Genomic DNA, 23,964 nt, shown 5'->3' on the forward strand with positions numbered 1-23,964 from the left:
AAAATCTTGGGTTGGAGGCGCCTTGGAGCTTAATGGAGGTGCCTTGAACACCCTTTATAAGGATGTCTCGAGGCAGCAGTAAAGGTATCTTCTTCCAAGCAATCTTTCTGCATCCAACTGCTAACGAGATAGTCCGACAAAGCTACAACTCGACGCCGACAATCCGGAGCTTCAGATTTAGCATTTTAGTTGTCGGTATAAAATTTATTTACAGCTTTTTCTGTACTTAGCTTGTAATAACTTTACGAAATATAGTTGTTGCCCACCGGAAGCAATCAACGATCACGGACCTTCGAGTAGGAGTCGCTACAGACTCCGAACCAAGTAAACAACATGTGTTAGCGTATGTTTCTTTTATTAATTTCCGCTACGTTTTACTCGATACGTTTTACGAATTTGAAACGCGTGAAAGTCACGAGCGCTATTCACCCCCCCCCCCCTTCTAGCACTTCTCGATCCAACATATACATCCTTTCTTTCATCTATTTTCATCATTTCCATTCTCATTGCCTACCAAAAATTTAGAGAGATGGATAAAAATTCTGGTCATTATTTTAGGGATTTGTTCAACTCTTCAAATATCGTCGAAAATTCTAGTGAAGAAAGTTCTCAAGTTCGTCATAATATTCCCGAAGACCCAGCGGATCCTACAATATCATATCCCGGTGAGGCGTTATTCATGATGGTAGTGCGCAATCAATTTAGAGTGGTTGAATTCGTGCAAGATTATCATGGGAGTACACAAAGAAGAAGAACAATTAACAGAGACCGTGTAGCTGGACACACTTAACTTGTTAATGATTATTTCTGTGTTGAGCCGGTGTATACCGATGATATGTTCCGAAGATGATTCCGAATGAGAAAAGAATTATTTTTGCGCATAGTCACTGATTTGGAAAATCATGCTAGTGGATTTTTTAAATGGAGGGAAGATGCAGCAAGGAGAAAAGGTTTGTCGCCGCTTCAAAAATGCACGGCGGCTATCCGTCAACTTGCTTATGGAGGTTCCGGCGACCAATTTGGCGAGTACTTGCGAATGGGTGAAACAACTGGCCTCGGATGCTTGTCCAACTTTTGCCAATGCGTGATACAAATATGCGGAGGTGAGTACTTAAGAAAACCCAATGCAACTGACATCACTCGTTTGCTTGAAATGCACGAACAAAAGCATGGTTTCCTTGGGATGTTAGGAAGTCTTGATTGCATGCATTGGGCCTGAAAAAATTGTCTGATTGCGTGGAGGGCACAGTACACACGAGGCGATCATGGCTATCCAACAATTGTGCTTGAGGCAATTGCATCTGTCGATTTGTGGATATGGCATGCATTTTTTGGAGTTGTTGGATCTCGCAATGACATCAATGTGCTTAATGAATCACCTATTTTTAATGACGTCTTGAAAGGAAATGCACCAGAAGTTAATTTTATTGTGAACGGTACACAATATACAAAAAGGTACTACCTAACAGATGGTATATATCCGGAATAGGCCACTTTCATCAAGAGTTTTTCCTGCCCTCAGGATCCGAAAAGAATGAAATTTAAGGAAAGACAAGAGGCTGCAAGAAAAGATGTCGAGCGAGCATTTGGGGTACTCCAAACTCGTTGGGCAATTATAAGAGGTTCAGTGCGACATTGGTTTATGGACAAATGCAAAGAAATCATGTATAAGTACATTATTTTACACAACATGATTATGGAGGACGAAGGTCATGCAATATCGATTTGGGATCGCGAAGAACAAGATACAATCACATCGAATCATGGCTCAACTAGTGAATTTGCTGAATACATTCGAAGAAATTCCGAGTTACGTGATACTCAGGTGCATCATCAGCTTCGTCATGATTTGGTTGAACACATCTGGGAAACATGTCGTCGTGATGAGTAAATAACTAATTTATTATATATGAAATATTTAGTTATTCAATTCTGATTTTATGAAATATTTGAACTATGTTGTAGTTTTTTTTTAAAATGTGTACGCACGATGTTGTATTGTTTTCATTTAAATAAAATATTAATATTAAAATAATTGAAATGGTCATAGGCCCCATAAATATTTGATTGGTGAGATATTTGAGAGTGAGATATTTGATTGGTGGAATCCATAAATATTTGGATGGTGAGATATTTCATTGTGAAAGTTGAGATATTGAATAGTAATTAAGATATTTGAAGAGTGATGTGGAAGTGGAGACCATAAATATTTGAAAAAAATATCGCATGCTGTTGTGGATGCTTTTAGATATATAACCAAAGTTATAAAAAATACGGTAATTCTTGTTGGCCAGAATCTGGCCAGCTAGAATTTTTTATCCTCCAATTAGAATGCATGCATATACATGCATGTAATTAATGTACACATATGATATTACTAAAATATCCATGTGTACACTTGCATGTATTGATTCTAGCTGGCCCGATTCTGACCATTTAGCATTACTCAGATTTTGATCCCAACAAAATGTACCCTAATAGTCTGTAACTACACGAGTTTCAAGATCACAGATTTTGATTTCTCGATCGTCCACATCACTTGGCATTGTGTTCGAACACTTCAACGTAGCAATTATGCTCTAGACACACTCCATACTTGTCGAACATCGAGTACAAAGACAGAGTCACTTACAAACTTCTATTATTTCGCTCACAAATTCCCATTCCAATTGCATGACACATTAATGTACATCTGAGTTTACAATCTCAACACGGCGTTTTCATTTGCCGGGAACAAAGTTGGTGGCGTAGGCCCACGCGTTGTTGTTCACTGGGTCGGCCAGGTGGTCGGCCAGGTTCTCCAACGGCCCCTTGCCGGTGACGATGGCTTGCACGAAGAAACCGAACATGGAGAACATGGCCAGCCTCCCGTTCTTAATCTCCTTCACCTTCAGCTCCGCGAAAGCCTCAGGATCGTCGGCTAGACCCAGCGGGTCGAAGCTCCCTCCGGGGTAGAGCGGGTCGACCACCTCCCCCAGGGGGCCGCCGGCCACACGGTACCCCTCCACGGCGCCCATCAGCACCACCTGGGACGCCCATATGGTCAGGATGCTCTGCGCGTGGATCAGGCTAGGGTTGCCGAGGTAATCGAGTCCGCCCTCGGAGAAGATCTGCGACCCGGCCTTGAACCAAACCGCCTCGCCGAACTTGACGCCGTTGCGGGAGAGGAGCTCCGGGAAGACGCAGCCCAACGCGCCCATCATGGCCCACCGGCAGTGGATCACCTCCAGCTCCCGGTTCTTGGCGAACGTCTCGGGGTCAGCGGAGAGGCCGGCTGTGTCCCACCCAAGATCGTTGGGTACTTTGCTATCTAACATGTGATTGGATTCGCCAATTTTTTTTGGGTTTCGAACGCATGTAGATTATTTCCGTATATTAAAATTCTACTGTTTAATTAGAATCTCTACCCTTTAATAAATAAAGCTTAAAATAAAATTATATTAATATTTTTTTTTTTATATTAAAAATAATTTTAAAATTTATTAGTAATTTTTTTAATTATTTTTTATATAAAAAATATGTATTGTTATGATTTTTTTAGTCTCATATTTTAAGAATGGTAAAAATCATAAGTAGAAAATTTTTTATAAATAATTTAGGCCAGTTTAGAAAATATATCTTTTTTGATTTTTTTTATTAAGATTAAATGTAATATATATTTTTATCAGTTTAATACATGATATAAACAATTAGATTAATTTTTTATAAGAAAGTGTCTATTACAATTTATTGTTGGACATAAGTCTAATGTATTTTTATGGACCTAAGACACTAATTTACATATTCATAAATTAATTTATGCATATTCATAAATTATACTACACATGTAACACATATACATCATGCTAATCTTGTTTAAATTCGAATAGGACTAATCCTAGTGAATACCTTTAAAATGAAATTACACATTAGCCCGCTCTGTTCCATAAGTCAGTTTAATTTTCTTTCAGCATTTACTATTTTTAAAACTATCTTTTAAATTTTAATTAATATCAAAATGCTTTTTTTTCTCTTTCCTTTAATTTCACATAATTTAGATAATAAAATTAGTTGAACGCTTTAATTAATATCAAAATGCTCTCTTTTTTTTTTCTCTTTCCATTAATTTCACATAATTTAGATAATAAAATTAGTTGATGGAAATCACGTCTGATTGTTCATTAAATTCGATCCCATCAAATGATAATTCCGTGTTGGGATCCGAATCCTATATACCTAAGGGGACGTTTAATTTAAAAGTAATTATAAATATTAATGAAATGAGAATGATTGTCATACTTGTTATATTACTCCTATTCTTATATTTAGAGGAATAAATTCATAAATCCCATCATTATTTTCTCAAATCAAATACCAAATTTTATTTCATTCTCATTTCAAATCCCCAAACAAACAGCCCCTAAATAACAGCTGGGGGCAATGGGAATGCATGAACGGGTGATAGAAGATCCCCAAACAAACAGCCCCTAAATAACAGCTGGGGGCAATGGGAATGCATGAACGGGTGATAGAAGATGAAGCCGTCGTCTTATCTACTTTTCTTGGATGACATCATACACTCTAAACAAAGATAAATCATGATGGCTTATTTAATCTTAGTCTGAGTGATCTTTCTAGACAAGAGCACAAGATAATTTAAAATAATATTTACATCCGTCAAAAATTAAATCATGCCTACTGATAGTAAATCTGTACCCACTTGACTACATCCGTAGAGGCAATGGGAAAATGTGAACGAATTAATGGAAGTTTGTATTTTACTCTGTTTTTGTATTTTATGTTTGACTCGTTGGTTAGCGTCAAGAGCATACATAACTGCTAAGTTGAAGTGATGTGGGATGAGAAATGGACAGAGCTAAGACTCCAAGTTTCACAGGGACATAATCTAGAATACAAAAACATCAAGCAATGAAACATATATAATCTAGGTTTCAAAAACATACAAAAAAAGTATGATTAAACATCATATTGCATCTCTTAGAATAACTTTCTCACAAACATGTTATATCTAACAGTATGAAATATAGAACAAATTATAAATAACGATAAATGTTTACAGTGATCTCCCGAGACGATCTTAAAAATTTGACAAGTTCTTCTTACATGTTGTCGGAAGAGCGATCGTAGATCGAAAAGCTCTTTGTAAGATCACGAACCAAATCCCTCTCAACAGATGTTCTCCTTTGCCTATGATCACCTCCAAATCCTCTCTTTTTTCGCCATTGCTCTTGGACGCTATATATAAGAGGAGAATCTATTGATATGCAACCGATATATTAATAACACATAATGGAGGAAGATGAAGGTGAATGTGCACCCTTTCATCTTCATAACGTTACAATTAATGCAATGTCCAACATCTCTCACTCGTCCAAGTCAATCCATAAAAATTATATGGCCACATAGACCATGTCAATCACATAGGTTACAAGATGATCATGTCACAAAAACCAGAACAAAATATTAATTAGTCACAAAGACCAAATAAATCATATAGACTTTATGATAATCAAGTCACAAACACCAGAACAAAAATTAATTAGTCACAAAATCAAATAAAAACATCCATTCCATACATTAGAAAAAATGGTTCGTATAACAGCAAGCACGCTGAGCAATTATTGTAAGAAGATTATTACACTTTACATAGTTGCTCTATAGAACGGATCAGAAATATTAATAACTTGTCTTTACCCTAGATTAAATCATTTACATAATATAAACATCTTTAATCCCTCATAATGATGATTATGTCAAGGGCATGTTCAACATCTCCAATCAACACAGTTATTCACAATTACATTTTATGTACTAAATAAAAATATAACTGGTACCAGTGAATAAATGTCACAGATATAAATTGATTTTAATATTCAGGAATCTATTCATTCTAATCAGCCGCTTTCTTAGTTATGCTACATAGACCAAATCATCCATAGCCAATAGGAAACATGCTAAAGTAGCAGAAACTGATCAAAATTTCAAGTAGATAGCTAAATAGTCACTTATGGTAAGATTTGTTGGAGCAATCTTGCTCAAGGCATTACTCATTGTTGATGTTTGGTTAAATAAGTTTAAGTTAGGCGTTAATTGTGATCTAACATAAATGTTGAGTGAGTAGATATGAAGACTTGGCAAGGAAAGTCCCGAAGGTGTGACCTCTTGGCAAAAAGGAGACTTAGCATGACAAAGCCAAAGGTAGCCCTTGAAGGCAAGCGCAAGGATGAGGAGTCGTGGAGACGAAAGCATCCTAAGGACACAAGGTTGATGGAAGGTGCTTGGAGGCATGAAGTCTAAGTTAAGAGAGTAATTCAAGTATGTAAAGTAATGTAAGTCTCAAACTGTAAAAATGATGTAATCTCAAAGATATAAGGTACCAGTCGACTGGTACACACACCAATCGACTAGTACCACACACCAATCGACTAGTACCAAGACACAAAACGAACAGAATGCGGTAGGCTGTTTGGAATCGGGCACCAATTGACTAGTGCCAGCACCAGTCGACTGGTAGATGACCGTTATGGAATGGCGGCTGAAAATCTCTCAAAATCTTAAGTACCGTTGAAGCCCATCAGTCGACTGATAGATATATCAGTCGACTGATATCGGGAGAAACTATAAAAGCAGTGTTTGAAGCTGGGAACAATAACAACTGTTCAAAACTGGAAAAAGTGTTCATCAAGTAATCTTTAAGCCTACAGATTCTGATTCTCTTCCTTCCAATCTTAGATCTCATTTTGTAAAGAGGAAGAGAAAATCGTGTAAGGGTTTCTCCACCTTCGGTTGTGATTCAAGAAGGAGAAGTTTATAGTGGAGCTTGATTGTGTGAGTGTGTGCCTTGGATTAGTCACCTCAAGGAGGTGGAGACCAAGTAAATCAAGGAGTTAGCATTGTTTTCTTGTGTTTCTTGTCTTTCCTTTATTTCTATTTGCTTCCGCTAACAAGTTGCAGGTGAAAAATCGAAGAAAGGCTATTCACCCCCCCCCCCTTCCCCCTCTAGCCAAACGCAAAGGTCCTATCAATTGGTATCAGAGCTAGGAACGCATCGAAAGAACTCATCATCAACCGAAGCATCAAGATGACGTTTCAAGAGGGATATAGCACTGCGCGACCACCTTTCTTTGATGGCAATGATTTTGCATATTGGAAAGGTAGGATGGAATATTATTTAATGAATGATATTGAAAATTGGTTTAGTGTTGTAGATGAATTTGAGAAACCAAAAGATGGATCGAGAGCACCTCTTCCAACCAAGGATTGGACAAAGGAGATGGCAAAGAAGGCCCAAGCAAATGCAAAGGCCACAACAACCCTACAATGTGGACTTTCAAAGGAGCAATTAAGCAAAGTAGGACCATTCAACTCCTCCAAAGAGCTTTGGGAAAAACTCATTGAATTAAATGAGGGATCAAGCGAATCTAGGAGGGCCAAGAGAGATCTTTTGTTGGGGAAACTTCAAACCTTCACCATGAAAACCAATGAGACCGTAAGTCAAATGCATGGAAGATTCAAGGAGATAGTGAATGGACTCCATGTAATAGGTGAGAAAATTGACAATAGGGATCTAGTAAGGTATGTTCTTCAATCTTTTCCTAGAACCACCTTATGGGCATCAATGGTTGATGCATATAAGATCTCTAGAGATCTTTCTTTAGTTAAGCTTGATGAATTATTTTGTGAATTTGAACTTCATGAACAAGCTAAATATGGTTTCAAAAGAGAAAGGTGTAGCTCTTATTGTAGAAAAGAAGGAGAAGAAAAAGAAGAAAGAAAAGAAGGTGGAATCCTCTTCATCTGAATCCGAGCAAGAATCATCGGATAGTGATGATGAAATGTCGGTAAGTGAAGTGGCTCATTATGTCAAGAAGATGATGGGAAGATCAAGGAAATTCACAAGGAAGGATGTGAAGAGAATGTTCCAACCTTCAAAAAGGTAAAAGTAGTCAAAGTTCAAGTTTTAACACTAATGTCATTTGTTATGGATGTAATAAAAAAGGACACATCAAGCCAAATTGCCCGGAATTAAAGAAGAAAGAAGAAAAGGAGAAGAAGAAGGAGAAAAAGAAGAAGGAAGCCATGGTGGCCCAAGCTACATGGGATACACCAAGCATGGACTCATCGGATGAAGATGAACTATGCCATGTCACCCGACATATGGCATTTATGACTTTTGAAGATGACAAAGATGAATCAAGTCAAGTGGAAGTGTCAAGCGAAGAGGATTCATCAAGTGAGGAGGACTCAAGTGATGAATCATCATCAAGTGATGATGAGGTAAAAGAATCTCCCAAAGTAGAATTTCTTTATAAAACTATTGCTCATCTCAAAAATGCTTTTGTCAAATCACAATCTAAGGTGAAAACCTTGAAGGAAAAGCTTAAGTCTATTAAAAATGATGCATGTTCATCTAGTGAGTCAAGCATGCTTAAGGAAGAAAATGAAAATTTGAAGAATGGTGTGATTGAGTTAAGAGCATGTCTAGAGAAGTTCACAAATGGATCAAAATATTTTGATATGATCATTAGAGACCAAAGAGCCGTTTACAACAAGGCCGGAATAGGATATAAACCTAAGGAAAAAGAAGTTGGATATATGTCTCTAATCAATAGCACTAGAAATGATACACTTAGGAACAAAGTTAAGAAGAATCTTAAAGGAAAGGTAAAACAAGCTTGGGTGCCTAAGAAATATTTGAATGACATTTCCGAATCAAGTGCATGGGTACTGATCCGGTGATAAGGACGGGGGATCCTCATTGGCGGAAGGTCAACGACACGTAGAGGTCAAAAGTCAAGAGATTCAACCCTGAGATCGGCCGACCGGATGAAGTGGGCTGACCGACCGGGCGATGAATCCCCCGAACCGAAGGAAGACAACCTGACTGGGGGTCGGGTTTCCGATTCTCAAGGTAAAAGGTTTCAAGGGCCAAGCGGAATGTCCGTTTGGCCGGTGCACAAGGCAACACAGGCGGGAGCAGTCTCATCCGAGCAAATGCCCGATGCAGAAGTCATATGCATGCCGAGCGGCCGACCCGCTTAGCCCTGGAACAGACAGGGAACGCAAGAGGACAAGGGAGATAGGGGATAACATCATCCTCGAGACGCCTGCCGCCGACAAGCAGCAGAGTTAGCGGCCGAGCCGTACACAGGATCATACGGCGGAAGCTTCCACCGTCACATCCGGGATATGCTCGGACGAATGCGGAATGGCGCCAGAGGTACTTTTCTGACAGAGGCTTGTTAAGGTATGTTTGGGAAAGCGTGCACGTGAAGAGAAGCGTGCCCGCGCCTCCCTGGGGTTCTATATAAGGACCCCAAGACGTCGACGAAGGTATGCGCAACTCTTTACTATAGCCTCATTACACTGCCTCTCTCGTTGCCTGACTTGAGCGTCGGAGGGCCGTCGCCAGGAAACCCCTCCCGGCTCGGCTTCTTTGTAGGATCGTCGGAGAGCTACGCCACCAGCCGGAGACTGCGAAGCGTGCCACGTCCCCAGCGTCCGTCGACTCAGCGCTCGGACAGGATCAAATTGGCGCCGTCTGTGGGAACGTACCTGAATCCGAGTCGAGAAGATGGAAGAAGCTGGACGTCAACTTCTGATAACGCTCTCTCCTGAAGAGCTCGAAGCACTCGTCCAAGCGCGTGCAGCAAAAGGCTCAAGCCGATCAGATAGCGCAACAGGCAACGTCGGCATCAGGCGGTCGAGCCCCACCTGAAGACAGGCAGGAGCAGCTCTCAATATGGGGGCAAAACAAGGGGCCGGCCGACACTCAGATGGGGGCGCCGCCCGCCCTGATACCGTTCCATCGGGCTCTGTTCCAGACGCCCTCGGAGGTAGCGCAAGCCAATCAAGACAAGGGATCTTCATCGGACGAAGCACTCGTCCTGGATGTCAGAAAAGGAAAGGCGCCCCGAATGGACTCGTCACCCGAGCGGATCAACCGGCAGTTTTCAGACGCCATTCTTCGCGATCCACTGCCGAAGCACTATGCACCCCCCGCGATCGGGGAGTACAACGGGACAACCGACCCAAACGACCACCTGGGTAAGTTCGACAGCACTGCCACTCTACATCAATACACAGATCGCGTGAAGTGCCGAGTGTTCCTCACCATGCTATCCGGATCGGCGCATCAGTGGTTTCGGAGATTGCCGGACGGATCCATCACAAGTTTCAAGAAATTCCGAACGACGTTCCTCTATCATTTTGCAAGCAGCAGGCGCCACCAGAAGACAAGCGTCAACCTATTTGCCATCAAGCAAGGCGCTAGGGAGCCGCTCTAAGCGTACATCCAGCGCTTCAACTAGGTAGCCATGGACATTCCAACGGTCACCTCGGAGACGATGATGAACGCGTTCACGCAAGGGCTCGTGGATGGTGACTTCTTCCGATCACTCATCCGGAAGCCGCCTCGGGACTACGACCATATGCTGCATAAAGCCAACGAATATATCAATGTGGAAGAAGCCCAGGTGGCTAGAAGAAAAGAAGCCCAGAGTGACCAACCAGCTCCCGCCGAGCGGAAGCAGCCCGTCAACCACCAGCACCCCAGAGGACCGCGAGCCGAAGTCGCCCGTCCTCACCAGCACATTCGGCCGCACGCCGTCCAGCAAGTCGCGGCTGATCGACCCAAGCCCAGGGGGAAGGTATGGACCCCGATGTTTTGTTCACTCCATCAGTCGGCTACCCACAACACCCGCAACTATCGAAGCCTCCCTCCCATCGCTCATCCCGCGCCGAGGAGTTACCATCGTCGGTCGCCTTCACCAGACCGACAACATCGACAACGGAGCCCCGTTCAAAGGATAGAAAGGAGATCCCCCGAGCGGCAGCATCGTCAGCAGCCCGGAGCTCACCATCAGGCATCACACGAACGACCTCGACCTTCCGCTCAGGAGGAGGAAAATCGAGGCAACGCATCTCGAGGAGAGATCAACATCATAGCCGGAGGCCCGACCGGCGGAGATTCCAATAGAGCCAGGAAGGCACAGGCAAGGCAACTGAGGATCCACGCAGTCGGCTGCAGCCAGGAGAAGGCGAGCGGAACCGAGATCAGCTTCCGGCCCAGGGACCTCGAAGGAGTCGAAGTCCCACACGATGACGCCCTGATCGTCCGAGCGGTAATAGCTAACTATACTATTCACCGCATCTTCATTGACACAAGCAGCTCGGTCAACATAATATTCAAGAAGGCCTTCGACCAACTACAAATAGACCGAGCTGGACTCTTGCCAATGACGACCCCCCTCTACGGGTTCACTGGGAATGAAGTCTTGCCGGTCGGCCAAGTCCGGCTGGTTATCTCGTTGGGCGAGGAGCCGCTCAGAAGGACAAGGACCACCACCTTCATCGTGGTTGATGCTCCTTCTACATACAACGTTATTTTGGGACGACCGGCGCTCAACGAGTTCCGGGCAGTCGTCTCTACCTTCTGCCAGAAGATTAAGTTCCTAGTGGAAGATCAAGTAGGGGAGGTGCGGGGAGACCAACTGGCAGCTCGGAGATGCTATGTGGAGATGGTCCGAGCCGAATCCAAGTCCGCTCGGAAAGTGCCGAGAGTCGAGGTAAATACTATAACCGAGAAACCTCCTTCTTTGGTTTATGAAGAAAAGGAGGAGGTGCAGATTGACTCTTCCCGACCGGAGGCCACCACCTTCATAGCATCCGATCTGGAGGAGAAGCAGAAGGAGAAGCTGATCAAATGCCTACGGTGAAACTGCGACGTCTTCACTTGGTCGACTCAAGCGTGGCGCAGCATGAACTTCACGTCCGGCCGGACGCTCGCCTGGTGAAGCAAAGAAAGAGGGACTTCAGCGCGGAGCAGAATGTAATCATCCGGGCGGAGGTCGAAAAACTTCTAGAGGCCGGCCACATAAGGGAGGTGCAATTCCCGAGTTGGCTTGCCAATGTGGTTCTGGTCTCCAAACAGGGCAACAAGCGGAGAGTCTGCATCGACTTCCGGGATTTGAATAAGGCATGCCCGAAGGACTTCTACCCCCTGCCCCGGATCGATCAACTTGTGGACTCAACGGCCGGGTGCAAGCTGATATGCATGCTGGATGCATACCAAGGCTACCATCAAGTGCGCTCGCCCGAGAAGACCAAGAGAAGGTCAGCTTCATCACGGCAGACAGCACCTACTGCTACAATGTAATGTCGTTCGGGCTGAAGAACGCAGGAGCCACCTACCAGCGGCTGATGAACAAGGTCTTCAGGGAGCAGATCGGACGCAACCTGGAAGTGTACGTGGACGACATACTTATCAAGTCCTACCGGGCGGCCGATCTCTACACGGACATGGAGGAGACCTTCCAAACATTGAGAAGGTATGGCGTCAAACTTAACCCTTAGAAGTGTTTGTTCGGAGCAAAAGGCGGGCGCTTCCTGGGTTACATTGTGACCGAGCGGGGCATAGAGGCGAACCCCAGCAAGATAAAGGCATTGCAGGACATGCCACCCCCTCGAAATCTCCGAGAGGTACAGAGTTTCACCGGTCGGATAACGGCGCTATCAAGGTTCATCTCTAAGACCGCCGACCGGAGCTTGCCATTTTTCAAGATTCTCCGTAAAGCCACCAAGTTTCAATGGGACGAGGAGTGCGATCGGGCGTTCGAGGAGTTGAAGACATACCTGAATTCCTTACCGGTGTTGACGAAACCAGCCGTAGGTGAGCCGCTTCACATTTACTTATCTTCAACTGAGCATGCTGTGGGCTCAGCATTAGTAAGGCCGAGCGGCGAGGAGCAGCCAGTGTACTAAGCCATATCTTAAAGGATGCTGAGTCTCACTACACTGGTCTCGAGAAGTTGGCTTTCGCTTTGGTTCTTGCCGCTCGGAGGTTGCGTCCTTATTTTTTGGCGCACACCATTGTGGTGATGACGAATAGCCCGCTAGCGAGGGTACTCCTGAACCCTGAAGCATCCGGACGACTCATCAAGTGGACGACGGAGCTGAGCGAATTTGACATCCAATACCAACCCCGCTCGGCGATCAAAGCGCAGTCCTTGGCAGATTTCCTACCCGAAGTACAGAAGCCCGAGCCAGAAGCTACATGGAAAATATATGTGGACAGATCGTCCACTCGGCTCGGAAGCGGTATTGAGATCATGCTACTTTCGCCTCAGGGAGAGCGGATGCATTTATCTGTCCGGCTAGACTATCGGGCAACAAATAATGAGACAGAGTACGAGGCCCTCATAGTCGGACTGCAAGCCGCACGGCATGTTGGGGCCAGTCAAGTGGTGATCCACTCAGATTTCCAGCTTGCCGCTCAGCAACTCATGGGCGCTTTTGACATAAACAATGCAAGACTCAGATTGTACGCGGAGGCCTTTGAGAAACTCAAGACCGGCTTCACCGAGGTAGTGGTCCAGAAGATACCCCGAGCGGAGAACCAGGCGGCAGATGAATTAGCTAAGCTCGCAAGCTCGATATCGCCGGTCGTCATCCAGCAACCAATCGAGCAGGTATCCTTGGTAGCGCATATAGATCGGATGGAAGGCCTCACATTCCCGAGCGATTGGAGAACAACCATCATGGAGTTTCTGCGCTCAGGGACCTCACCGTCTGATCGGGATGAAGCTCAGCTACTAAGGAGGAGGGCCGGCCGGTTCACTCTCATCGGAGATCATCTTTACAAAAAGGCTTTCTCCCGACCGCTGCTAAAATGCGTCAGCTCAGAAGACGCCGAGTACATTCTCCAGGAGGTACACCAAGGATCTTGCGGAGGTCATCCGGGCGGCCGATCTTTGGCTAGGAAGATCCTGCTGGCCGGATACTTCTGGCCAACGCTACATGAGGACGCCGCTCGGACCGTCGCAACGTGTCTTTCCTGTCAGAAGTACCATAATTTCTCGCACAAGCCGACGGAAGAAATGAAAGAGCCCACAGTGTCTTGCCCGTTCGACCAGTGGGACATGGACATCGTAGGACCCTTCCCAATGGCGACCGGACAACGGAAGTTTCTATTGGTGGCAGTAGATTACTTCTCCAAATGGGTGGAGGCTGAGCCATTGGCCAAGATAACTGAGCACATGGTCAAGAAATTCATCTGGCAAAACATTATCTGTCGGTTCGGCATTCCGCGCTGACTCGTGTCGGACAACGGGAGACAGTTCGTCGGAAATCAGCTCGAGGAATGGTGCAAAGGATATGGCATTGAGCAGCACTTCACGTCTGTGGCGTATCCCCAGAGCAATGGTCAAGCCGAAGTAGCCAACCAGGAGATTCTCCAAATTCTTCGGGCTCGGCTCGACCACATGGGAGGAAGCTGGGTGGACGAGTTGCCGGGAGTCTTATGGGCCATCCGCACGACCCCTAAGGAGGGAACGGGAGTAACACCGTTCCACCTGGTGTATGGGGGCGAAGCGGTTGTCCCATTCGAAGTCGGTGTAGAGTCCAGCCGGATCTAGAACTACGACGAGGCAAATTCCAAGCGGAGGCAATAAGAATTGGACTTGATCGATGAGGAGCGAGCCAAAGCGTCCGTTTGGCTGTTGGCCTACAGGCAAAGAATGAAGCAAAACTACAACCGTCGCGTGATTCTTCGAGCATTCCAGGTGGGCGACTCGGTCTGGAAGAAAGTGAAGTCGGTCGGGGACGTGGGCAAGCTGGAGGCTCCCTGGGCAGGACCGTTCAAAGTCATCGAGAAGCTCCGATCAGGAGCCTACTATTTGGAGGATGAGGATGGATGGCGGCTGGATAGGCCATGGAGCGTAAACCACCTCCAGCCCTATCGGGCCGGATGAAAGGTGCGCCGATGTAATGTATTTCATGAATATGCCGTTCGAATGTATCTTTTGGCTGCAGGCATGAAAGCTATAAGAAAAAAGCAAAGGCATGAGCACTGTGCGCCCATCGGATAGTTGTATAAAGGAATGACGAAGACCCCGTGTCGTTCGGCCAGGAGTATATTATCCGAGCCAAGTGCTCGATGGCGAAGACCCCGTGCCGTTAGGCCGGGAGTATATTATCTGAGCCAAATGCTCAATGGCGAAGACCTCGTGCCGTTCGGCCGAGGGTATATTATCCGAGCCAAATGCTCGATGGCGAAGACCCCGTGTCGTTCGGCCGAGAGTATATTATCCGAGTCAAATGCTCGATGGCGAAGACCCCGTGTCGTTCGGCCGGGAGTATATTATCCGAGCCAAATGCTCGATGACGAAGACCCCGTGCCGTTTGGCCGGGAGTATATTATCCGAGCTATAAGCTCATCTTGAAGACCGTCGAGCGGCGACGTTAAACTCTAGAGTCGGACCGGCGACTATAAACCCCCCGGCTTGAAGACCGTCGAGCGGCAATGTTAAACTCTAGAGTCGGACCGGCGACTATAAACCCCCCGGCTTGAAGATCGTCGAGCGGCGACGTTAAACTCTAGAGTCGGACCGGCGACTATAAACCCCCCGGCCTGAAGACCGTCGAGCGGCGACGTTAAACTCTAGATTCGGACTGACGACTATAAACTCCCCAGATGAGGCAGCATCGCGTCGAATTACTTCAACGACGCATTGGCAGAGAATCCATGAAAGAATGGAGATTCGTTGACCGATCGGCACGGTAAAGGAAAACACTGCGAAAAACTCATGGAAATCCACGGTGGGGTGGATGGTCGTTTGGCCGATCGGCGAGGCAAAGAAAAACACTTAGAGCGAAAAGCTCATAAAAATCCCAGGCAAGATGGATGGGCGTTTGATCGACCGGCAAAGCAAAGAGGTTAAGAAATTCCCTGCGGGTAAAAGGTCTAGTAACCGGTCGGCATAATCAAAAAGAGCGCGAAATAAGAGGATAACACAGCAAGAGTGGGCATTCATTTAAAATTAGCGTTTGAGGATTACAGATGCCACGTGACAGACACGCCGATCGGAAGCATTCCTGGAAACACATTCACTCAAAATAATTAAAGATATGCTTGGGAATGGTTGCAAGAAGCGCCGCATGTTCCCGGGCAGGAATTTCCGCTGAAGTTGGGAGGAGACCCTTGGCCTTCAAGTAATCCGACGTGGCAGTGATGGCCAGTTCAAAGGCCTCGGCCATCCGGTTGCAAACCTTCTCAGCGAACTCGTCTGAGCGGATGTAGTTTTGCCTCAGCACGATGAACCGGCTCGGCTCAGCCTCTTGATATTCCTTGAAGGCAGCTTGGGAAGCTTCAAGGGACTCCTGCAAGGTCTTCAGTGCATCCTTATGTTTGAGCGCGTCCCCCGAGCGGCTCGCCTTCCCGCCGTCCAGCTGCTCCATCAGCTCCTTGATTCATTGCTCCAGGCCCCGCGCTTCAACATTCTTCTTCTCCAGATCGGCGATGGCCGTTTTCTTCCGATCGGTGGCTAGGCTTATTTTTCGGTCAAGTGTCTTGACCTGTCGTTCGAGTTCGGCCAAAGTATGGGCCTGGTCGGCCGTCTTCTTTTGCTCAGCCTTCAACAAATCTTGGGTCTTCTTGAGCTCTTTCTGCAGCTTGGCATAGGAGGGGCCCTGGGAGGACGGGCCACCCGAGCTCTTTAGCCTCTTCAGCTCTTCGTCCACCATGGCCACCCGATTGGAGACAGCAATCTCCTCCACCCATCTCTGACATAAGCAGGAATATTGATAGCCGATCGGAAAGAGGGCGTAAAGGACTTCGGAAGAAAACACACTTACCCCAGTGGCCTGCTGCATATGACTGTTGGCCAGATTGCTGAGCGGAATCATCGCGACACGGGCCCGAGCATCGGCCCACATCTCGGCGAGGGGCCCCTTCATGGTGATCATATGCTCAGGCGCGGTCGACCGATCAGACTCGGGCAACAGCTCCTCGGTGGGAAGGTGTAGGGTGGCCCTGATGGTGCGGCTCTGGCCAGGAGACGTGTGAGCAGATGCGGAGGGAGCAGAGGCCGGAGCGAAAAACTTGGACAAAATAGCCGAGCGCTTGACCCGACGGGGGGCAGGTGGAAGAGCGCTGACCGACACAGCCTCAATGGGGTTGGCGGGCAGGTTTAGTTGAGACTGAGTCCTATCGGAGGATAATGCCTCCACCATTGGAGTTTTCCCACGAGAATCGGACCCAGCCCACTCAGACACGCGAACAGCAGAAGTAGCTGATCGCAACGGTGTATCCGTCTGGCACCTCTTTTGTCTGAGTGGCTACTCGTCTTCCTGATCGAAGCCTTCTTCTTGCACGGCTGGCTCCCTGTTTGAAGTGTTGCCTCCCGTCACCTCCACGGGGGAGGCCTGGGCGGCCGACTCTTCTGCATGTGTGTCGCTCTCACCCTCGTGAGAGCCGACCGGAGCGATGCCCAGTCGCTTCATCTCTTTGGCGGCGGTCGCCTCGAGCGCCTCGGCTTTCCTCTTCAAAATCCCTTGCATCACGGACTCCATGACGATATTTGATGCAAAGGAAAAAGAAGAAAATCAGTTAGCACTCAAAGTACATGTGCAAGTGAAATTCTTACCGAAGCTGCTCGGAAGTGGAGTGCGGCTCAGACTCAGGCCGAATATATATAGCACGCCTTCAGGCAGAAGCTTGTTGATATCGAGCTTCAGACCGGCAAGTAGATTCGCAGCCTCGAGATAGTCCGGTCGGGTCTTATATTCTTTTAGCTCGGGAGAGATAGGTGGTCCGACCCGCCATGTGGTTCGGAAGGGAGCCCGCTCGGGGAAACGAAGATAAAAGTAATACTCCTTCCAGTGTTTATTGTAGAAGGGGAGTTTATCAAAAAAGACAAGGTCGGGTCGAGCCTGGAATAGATAGGTGCCCAGCTCGGACTACTTGGGGTAATAAAAATAGTAAAAAAATTCCGGTCGGAGAGGGATGCGGTGTGTCTTGAACAGTACCACCACTCCACACAAAAGACGGAAAGTGTTGGGAAGTAGTTGGGTGAGCGGAAGACCGAAGAAGTTGCAAACATCGGCAAAGAAGGGATGAAGAGGAAACCGCAGACCGGCTGTGAATTGGTCGCGGGAAAAATAGATGGCTCCCCTCGGCGGTTTGTGAGGCCAAGCGATTGGAGAGGGTAGAATAAGTTCAAAGTCAGACGGAATGTCAAAACCGTCAAGCAAGGCTTCGGCGTCACGCCGATTGAAGCGAGATTTCATGGTAGTATACCAAGGGCCTAAAGTGGGTTCTACGGGTCGGGATGAACTGGCCATTATCCGATCGGGCAAGAAAACAAAAGCTAAGAGAATAGAAAATGACACAGGGCAAGGAGAAGATGGGAGAAACAATGACCAAAAGACGGGAACTCGACAAAGAAGATGAGGAAAATAGAGAGGAGAAGAGGAGGAACCTTACGAAGAAGCTGGGGATCGAAGGAAGACGGCGGAGAATCGTCAAAACACGGAGAAGCGGGGTCGCCGGAACGCCGAAGCACCGAAGAGAGACGGAGGAACGCAAAGGCAGAAATGCGGCGGAGGAAGGAGGCGACGGCTTTATAAGGTCGGGCCCGATCGGCCTCGACCGTCCGATGTAGGTCACAAGAACCGAGGCCCCCATCGGGCCGTTCATTTCAAACCACCGATGTCCCATCGGACATACCGTCGAGCCGTACGGTGACGCCAGCAGGGGCGCCACGTGGCACCAGATCATAGGGGTGCATTTAATGAGCGCCATTACGACGCACAGCGCGTGTGCTTGGTCTTAATGGAGAAGATTTGCACAAATCCCGAGGAGATCCGAAGGGCGTTAGCAATGACGGTCGGCACGGCAGCAGAGCCAGCGCTCGGAGGAGGCCGAGCGGTCGAGGGAGGAACATTTTAGAGGGGTAGTGCGATGTCATTCAGGCCGACCGGTAGTCCAGTCAGTCGGCCTTAACGCCTCCTTCGACTAGACTTGAAGGGGAGGCATGTGATCCGGTGATAAGGACGGGGGATCCTCATTGGCAGAAGGTCAACGGCACGTAGAGGTCAAAGATCAAGAGATTCAACCCTGAGATCGACCGACCGGATGAAGTGGGCTGACCGACCAAGCGATGAATCCCCTGAACCGAAGGAAGACAACTCGACTGGGGGTCGGGTTTCCGATGCTCAAGGTAAAAGGTTTCAAGGGCCGAGCAGAATGTCCGTTCGGCCGGTGCACAAGGCAACACAGGCGGGAATAGTCTCATCCGAGCATATGCCCGATGCAGAAGTCATATGCATGCCGAGCGACCGACTCGCTCAGCCCTGGAACAGACAGGGAACGCAAGAGGACAAGGGAGACAGGGGATAACATCATCCTCGAGACGCCTGCCGCTGACAAGCAACAGAGTTGGCGGCCGAGCCGCACACAGGATCATACGGTGGAAGCTTCCACCGTCACATCCGGGATATGCTCGGACGATTGCGGAATGGCGCCAGAGGTACTTTTCTGACAGAGGCTTGTTAAGGTATGGTTCGGAAAGCGTGCACGTGAAGAGAAGCGTGCCCGCGCCTCCCCGGGGTTCTATATAAGGACCCCCAGACGTCGACGAAGGTATGCGCAACTCTTTACTATAGCCTCGTTACGCTGCCTCTCTTGTTGCCTGACCTGAGCGTCGGAGGGCCGTCGCCGGGAAACCCCTCCCGGCTCGGCTTCTTTGCAGGATCGTCGGAGGGCTATGCCACCAGCCGGAGACAGCAGAGCGTGCCACGTCCCCAGCGTCCGTCGACTCAGCGCTCGGACAGGATCAGGTACCAAAGAGTTATGTGTTTTATGTTTCCTAGGTAGAGGAGAAGAAGGATGCAAGTATATGGATTGTGGGTAGCGGTTGCTCAAGACATATGACCGGTGATGTGAGCAAGTTCTCCACAATAAATTATATAAAGAAAGGAACGGTATCATTTGGGAATAGTGGAAAACTCAAGATTATAGGTAAAGACACAATTGAGGTATCACCCACAATCATCATTCATAAAGTCTTATTGGTTAAAAATATGAGGTTTAATTTGCTTAGTGTTAGCCAATTATGTGATGTCGGATATAATGTAGAGTTTCACCCTGATAAGTGTTTAGTTAAGCACAAGAATCTTGAAAATGTTGTGTTAAAAGGATTTAGAAAAGCAAATCGTTATTATGTTGATCTTTCATATGCTTCTAACCCCTCTATTAAGTGTTTGATATCAAAAGAAGAGGAAGGGTGGCTATGACATAGAAGACTTGGACATATCAATATGAGGAACATAGCCAAAGTAGCTAAGATGTAGCTAGTAAAGGGACTACTAAAGATCAAGTACATCAAGGACAAATTGTGCGATGCATGCCAAGAGGGTAAGCAATCAAGGTCATTACACAAAGATAAAACCTTAACTAGCACTTCATTATCATTAGAACTATTGCATTTGGATCTTTTTGATTATCATAGAACACCTTCCTTGGTAGGTAACAAATATTACTTGGTGATAGTAGATGATTACTCTAGATATACTTGGGTTTATTTCTTAAAACATAAGGGGAAAACTTTAGAAACAATTATAGGGTTTACCAAGAGGGTAGAAAATGAAAAGAACCTAAAAAATGATAGAATTAGGAGTGATCATGGTGGAGAGTTCGAGAATTTGAACTTTTCTAAGTTTTGTCTAGAAAATGTCTATAAGCATGAATTCTCGTGTTCAAGAACGCCTCAACAAAATGATGTAGTAGAGAGGAAGAATATAATAGAGCTTTACAAGAGGCAGCTAGAACCATGCTCAATGCATATTCCTTACCAAGCTATTTGTGGGTCGAAGCAGTTAATATCGCTTGTTACATTCAAAATCGTGTCTTGATTCATAAGTTTTTAGGGAAAACACCTTTTGAACTATGGAATGGCAAAATCCTTACAATTCACTATTTTAAAGTCTTTGATTGTAGGGTTTATATTCTTAATACTAAAGATGACTTAGAAAAATTTGAGGCCAAGTCCAATGAGGGAATTCTAGTTGGATAATCATCTACTATAGAGGATATAGAGTATACAACAAAAGGACTTAAACGGTTGAGGAATCATCCAATGTTGAGTTTGATGAGTCCACTAGTACTTATCCTAGGAAATCATCTATTGATAAAGATATAATTGAACAAAATCAAGCCATTACTCAAGAAATACAAATATACACTTAGGGGGTATGGATCAAGGGGGAGGAAGAGATGATTCAGATGATGAAAGAAACAATGTAGACAATGATCCTCCTAAAAATGATGATTCCATAACTTTAAGGACTGTAAGGCATCATCAAGATCATCCTATTGATCAAATAGTTGGAGATATGACCCAAGGGGTAAGGACTAGATCCTACTTTAGAGATCATACTAGTCAAATCACTCTAATATCACAATTTGAACCAAAATCAAATGATGAAGCTTTAATTGATACGGATTGGATTCTAGCAATGCAAGAAGAGTTGAATCAATTTGAAAGACGTGATGTATGAGAATTGGTTCCAAGTCCAAATGATAGTACAATTGTTACGACAAAATGAGTGTTTAGAAACAAACTGGATGATCAAGGAAAAGCCACTAGAAATAAGCCTAGGTTAGTAGCTAGAGGCTTCAATCAAGTTAAAGGACTTGACTATGATGAAACTTATACCCCGGTTGCTCGATTAGAGTCCATTCGGATACTATTAGGATATGTCGCTTATATGAGTTTTAAACTTTATCAAATGGATGTAAAATCGACATTCCTAAATGGGTTCATTAAGGAGGAAGTGTATGCGGAATAACCACCCGGATTTAAAGACATAAATTACCCAAATCATGTTTATAAACTTAAGAAAGCGTTGTATGGGTTAAAACAAACTCCCCAAGCATGGTATGAAAGACTCTGATCCTTCTTAATCTCCAAAGATTTTAGAAGAGGAACAATTGACCCAACCCTATTTTTAAAGTCTAAGGATGGAGATATTTTTGTTGCACAAGTTTATGTTGATGACATCATTTTTGGTTAAACAAATAATGAACTTCTTCAAGACTTCATTAAACATATGGAAAGTGAGTTTGAAATTAGTCTAGTTGGAGAGCTAAGTTTTTTCCTAGGGTTGCAAGTCAAACAAACCAATGAAGGAACTCATGTCTATCAAACAAAATTTGCTAAGGAACTTATCAAGAAATTTGGTTTGAAAAATGCTAAGGTAGTATCTACTCCTATGGGAACTAATACCAAAATAGATAGTGATCAAAAAGGAAAATTAGTAGACGCAAAGCAATATAGAAGTATGATTGGTAGCTTGTTATATCTAACCGCTAGTAGACCGGATATACTCTTTGCGGTACGTATGTGTGCAAGATACCAATCATGTGCCAAGGAATATCATTTAGTGGCGGTAAAGAGAATTTTGAGATACATCAAGAGTACCCTTAATGTAGGTCTTTGGTACCCTAGAACTAAAAATTTGGACTTAATTGGGTATACCGATTCTAATTATGCAGGTTGCAAATTAGATAGAAAGAGTACTAGCAGTGGATGTCAATTTCTTGGACCTTCCCTTGTAAGTTGGAGTATTAGAAAACAACCTTGTGTGGCCTTGTCCACAACCGAGGCCGAGTATGTGGCCATGGGTAGTTGTGTAGCTCAATTACTTTGGATGATGCATACTTTAGAAGATTATGAGCTTCACTATTCCAAAGTTAAGGTGTTGTGTGATAATGTTAGTACCATCAACCTAACCAAAAATCCGGTGCACCATTCTAGGACAAAGCACATTGAAGTGAAACATCATTTCATTAGAGATCATGTGGCAAGAGGAGACATTGTACTAAACTATGTTGACTCTAAATCAAATCTTGCCAACATATTTACCAAACCATTATCGGAAGCAGAATTTACCTCACTTCGGAGAGAACTTGGTATGTGCTTTGTAGAATAGTGGGTATAGCATTGCATGATCCCATATAACATCAAAATCTATCTCAATGCATCTCACAAAAGCCCTTTGGAGTTGTATTTGTGTATTTTGCTTTAGACATTCTGTGAGATGCTTGGGATGGTGTAATTGGTTCATCATGTTTGTTATGATACATTACCTTGAGCCAATATGACATTTAGTCTCATTAATCCTTAATTAGACCAATCATTGGGAAGGCTTGTGCAAAATTAATGTGTACATAGCTCTTTGAATATGATTGGAAATTTCCCTCAAAGACACAATTATCATACCCTATTGTATGCAATTTAGGATGACATGGAAAAAAACCATGGAAACACATGCAAGAAAGGCATTTTGATCAAGTATAGGTACATCAACTGTAAGGAAGTCCTAATTAGAACTTTCTCTCAAGAATATACTACATCATATTGCTAGTTTGCTATATTGTGTCAATCTTGGAATCCGAGACTTCTATATTTATATATATTTTTTCTTCAAGTATATACTGCTAAAACACACCTCTCCATAAATTTTTGCGAATTTTGGAGGGCTGTAGAATTTGTGGTGAGTTTCTGAAATTCGGGCTAAAATTAGGCTAAAATTGGTATCAGTCGACTGGTATTTGGTATCAGTCGACTGGTGCAGATACCAGTCGACTGATAACAGTGAATTTTACGAACAGAATGGTTCTATATGTTTCTATTTTGTGCACCAGTCGACTGATATATACATCAGTCGACTGGTACTCGCGTTTTTATATCTCTCTGCGCGGCAAACGACCCGATGGAAACCCTAGTTACATCCGTCGCCTGCTGTCGCATGCGTTCCAGAGCAGCTCCTCGCCGTCTCTTGTCTCCTACGACCTCCTAAATCCCAATTTCTTCCTTGATCTGCTCTTGCCTTCCCTCGTTGCCCACCTTGGGTTTCTTGTTGTCTCTCGACGCCAATCAGCAAACCCCTTCATCGTGACTATTCCTTACTCGTTCCTTCTTCGATTTCGTAGCTATGGAACGAAGGTAACTTTTCTCCCACATATTCCTCAAGTTCAGTTGTGATTTAACCCTGATACTTCGTTATTCTGTGTTGTTTTTGTTCTATTCTGCCTTCTTTTCTCTGTTTGGGGTTGCATTTGGTCCATATGCATTGCATTTCCATAATTAGGGTTAGGCAAAAGCGTAGGGCTGGTGAGGGGAC

General features: G+C 45.2%; 1 protein-coding gene across 1 annotated transcript; it reads right to left on the reverse strand.

Moving 5' to 3' along the window:
• Positions 1 to 2,611: 2,611 nt before the first annotated feature.
• LOC122006296 (chlorophyll a-b binding protein of LHCII type 1-like) lies at positions 2,612 to 3,301 on the reverse strand. Its single transcript, XM_042561745.1, has one exon. The coding sequence runs from the start codon at positions 3,201 to 3,203 to the stop codon at positions 2,721 to 2,723; it is 483 nt and encodes a 160-aa protein (XP_042417679.1). The 5' UTR covers positions 3,204 to 3,301; the 3' UTR covers positions 2,612 to 2,720.
• Between the last annotated feature and the right edge of the window lie 20,663 nt (positions 3,302 to 23,964).

Source organism: Zingiber officinale, chromosome 7B, assembly GCF_018446385.1.
Source record: "Zingiber officinale cultivar Zhangliang chromosome 7B, Zo_v1.1, whole genome shotgun sequence".
NCBI lineage: Eukaryota > Viridiplantae > Streptophyta > Magnoliopsida > Zingiberales > Zingiberaceae > Zingiber > Zingiber officinale.

What these genes read in the sequence shown, in the direction of transcription:
- LOC122006296 (XM_042561745.1), bottom strand. Translation starts at nt 3,203, where the DNA reads ATGATGGGCGCGTTGGGCTGCGTCTTCCCGGAGCTCCTCTCCCGCAAC.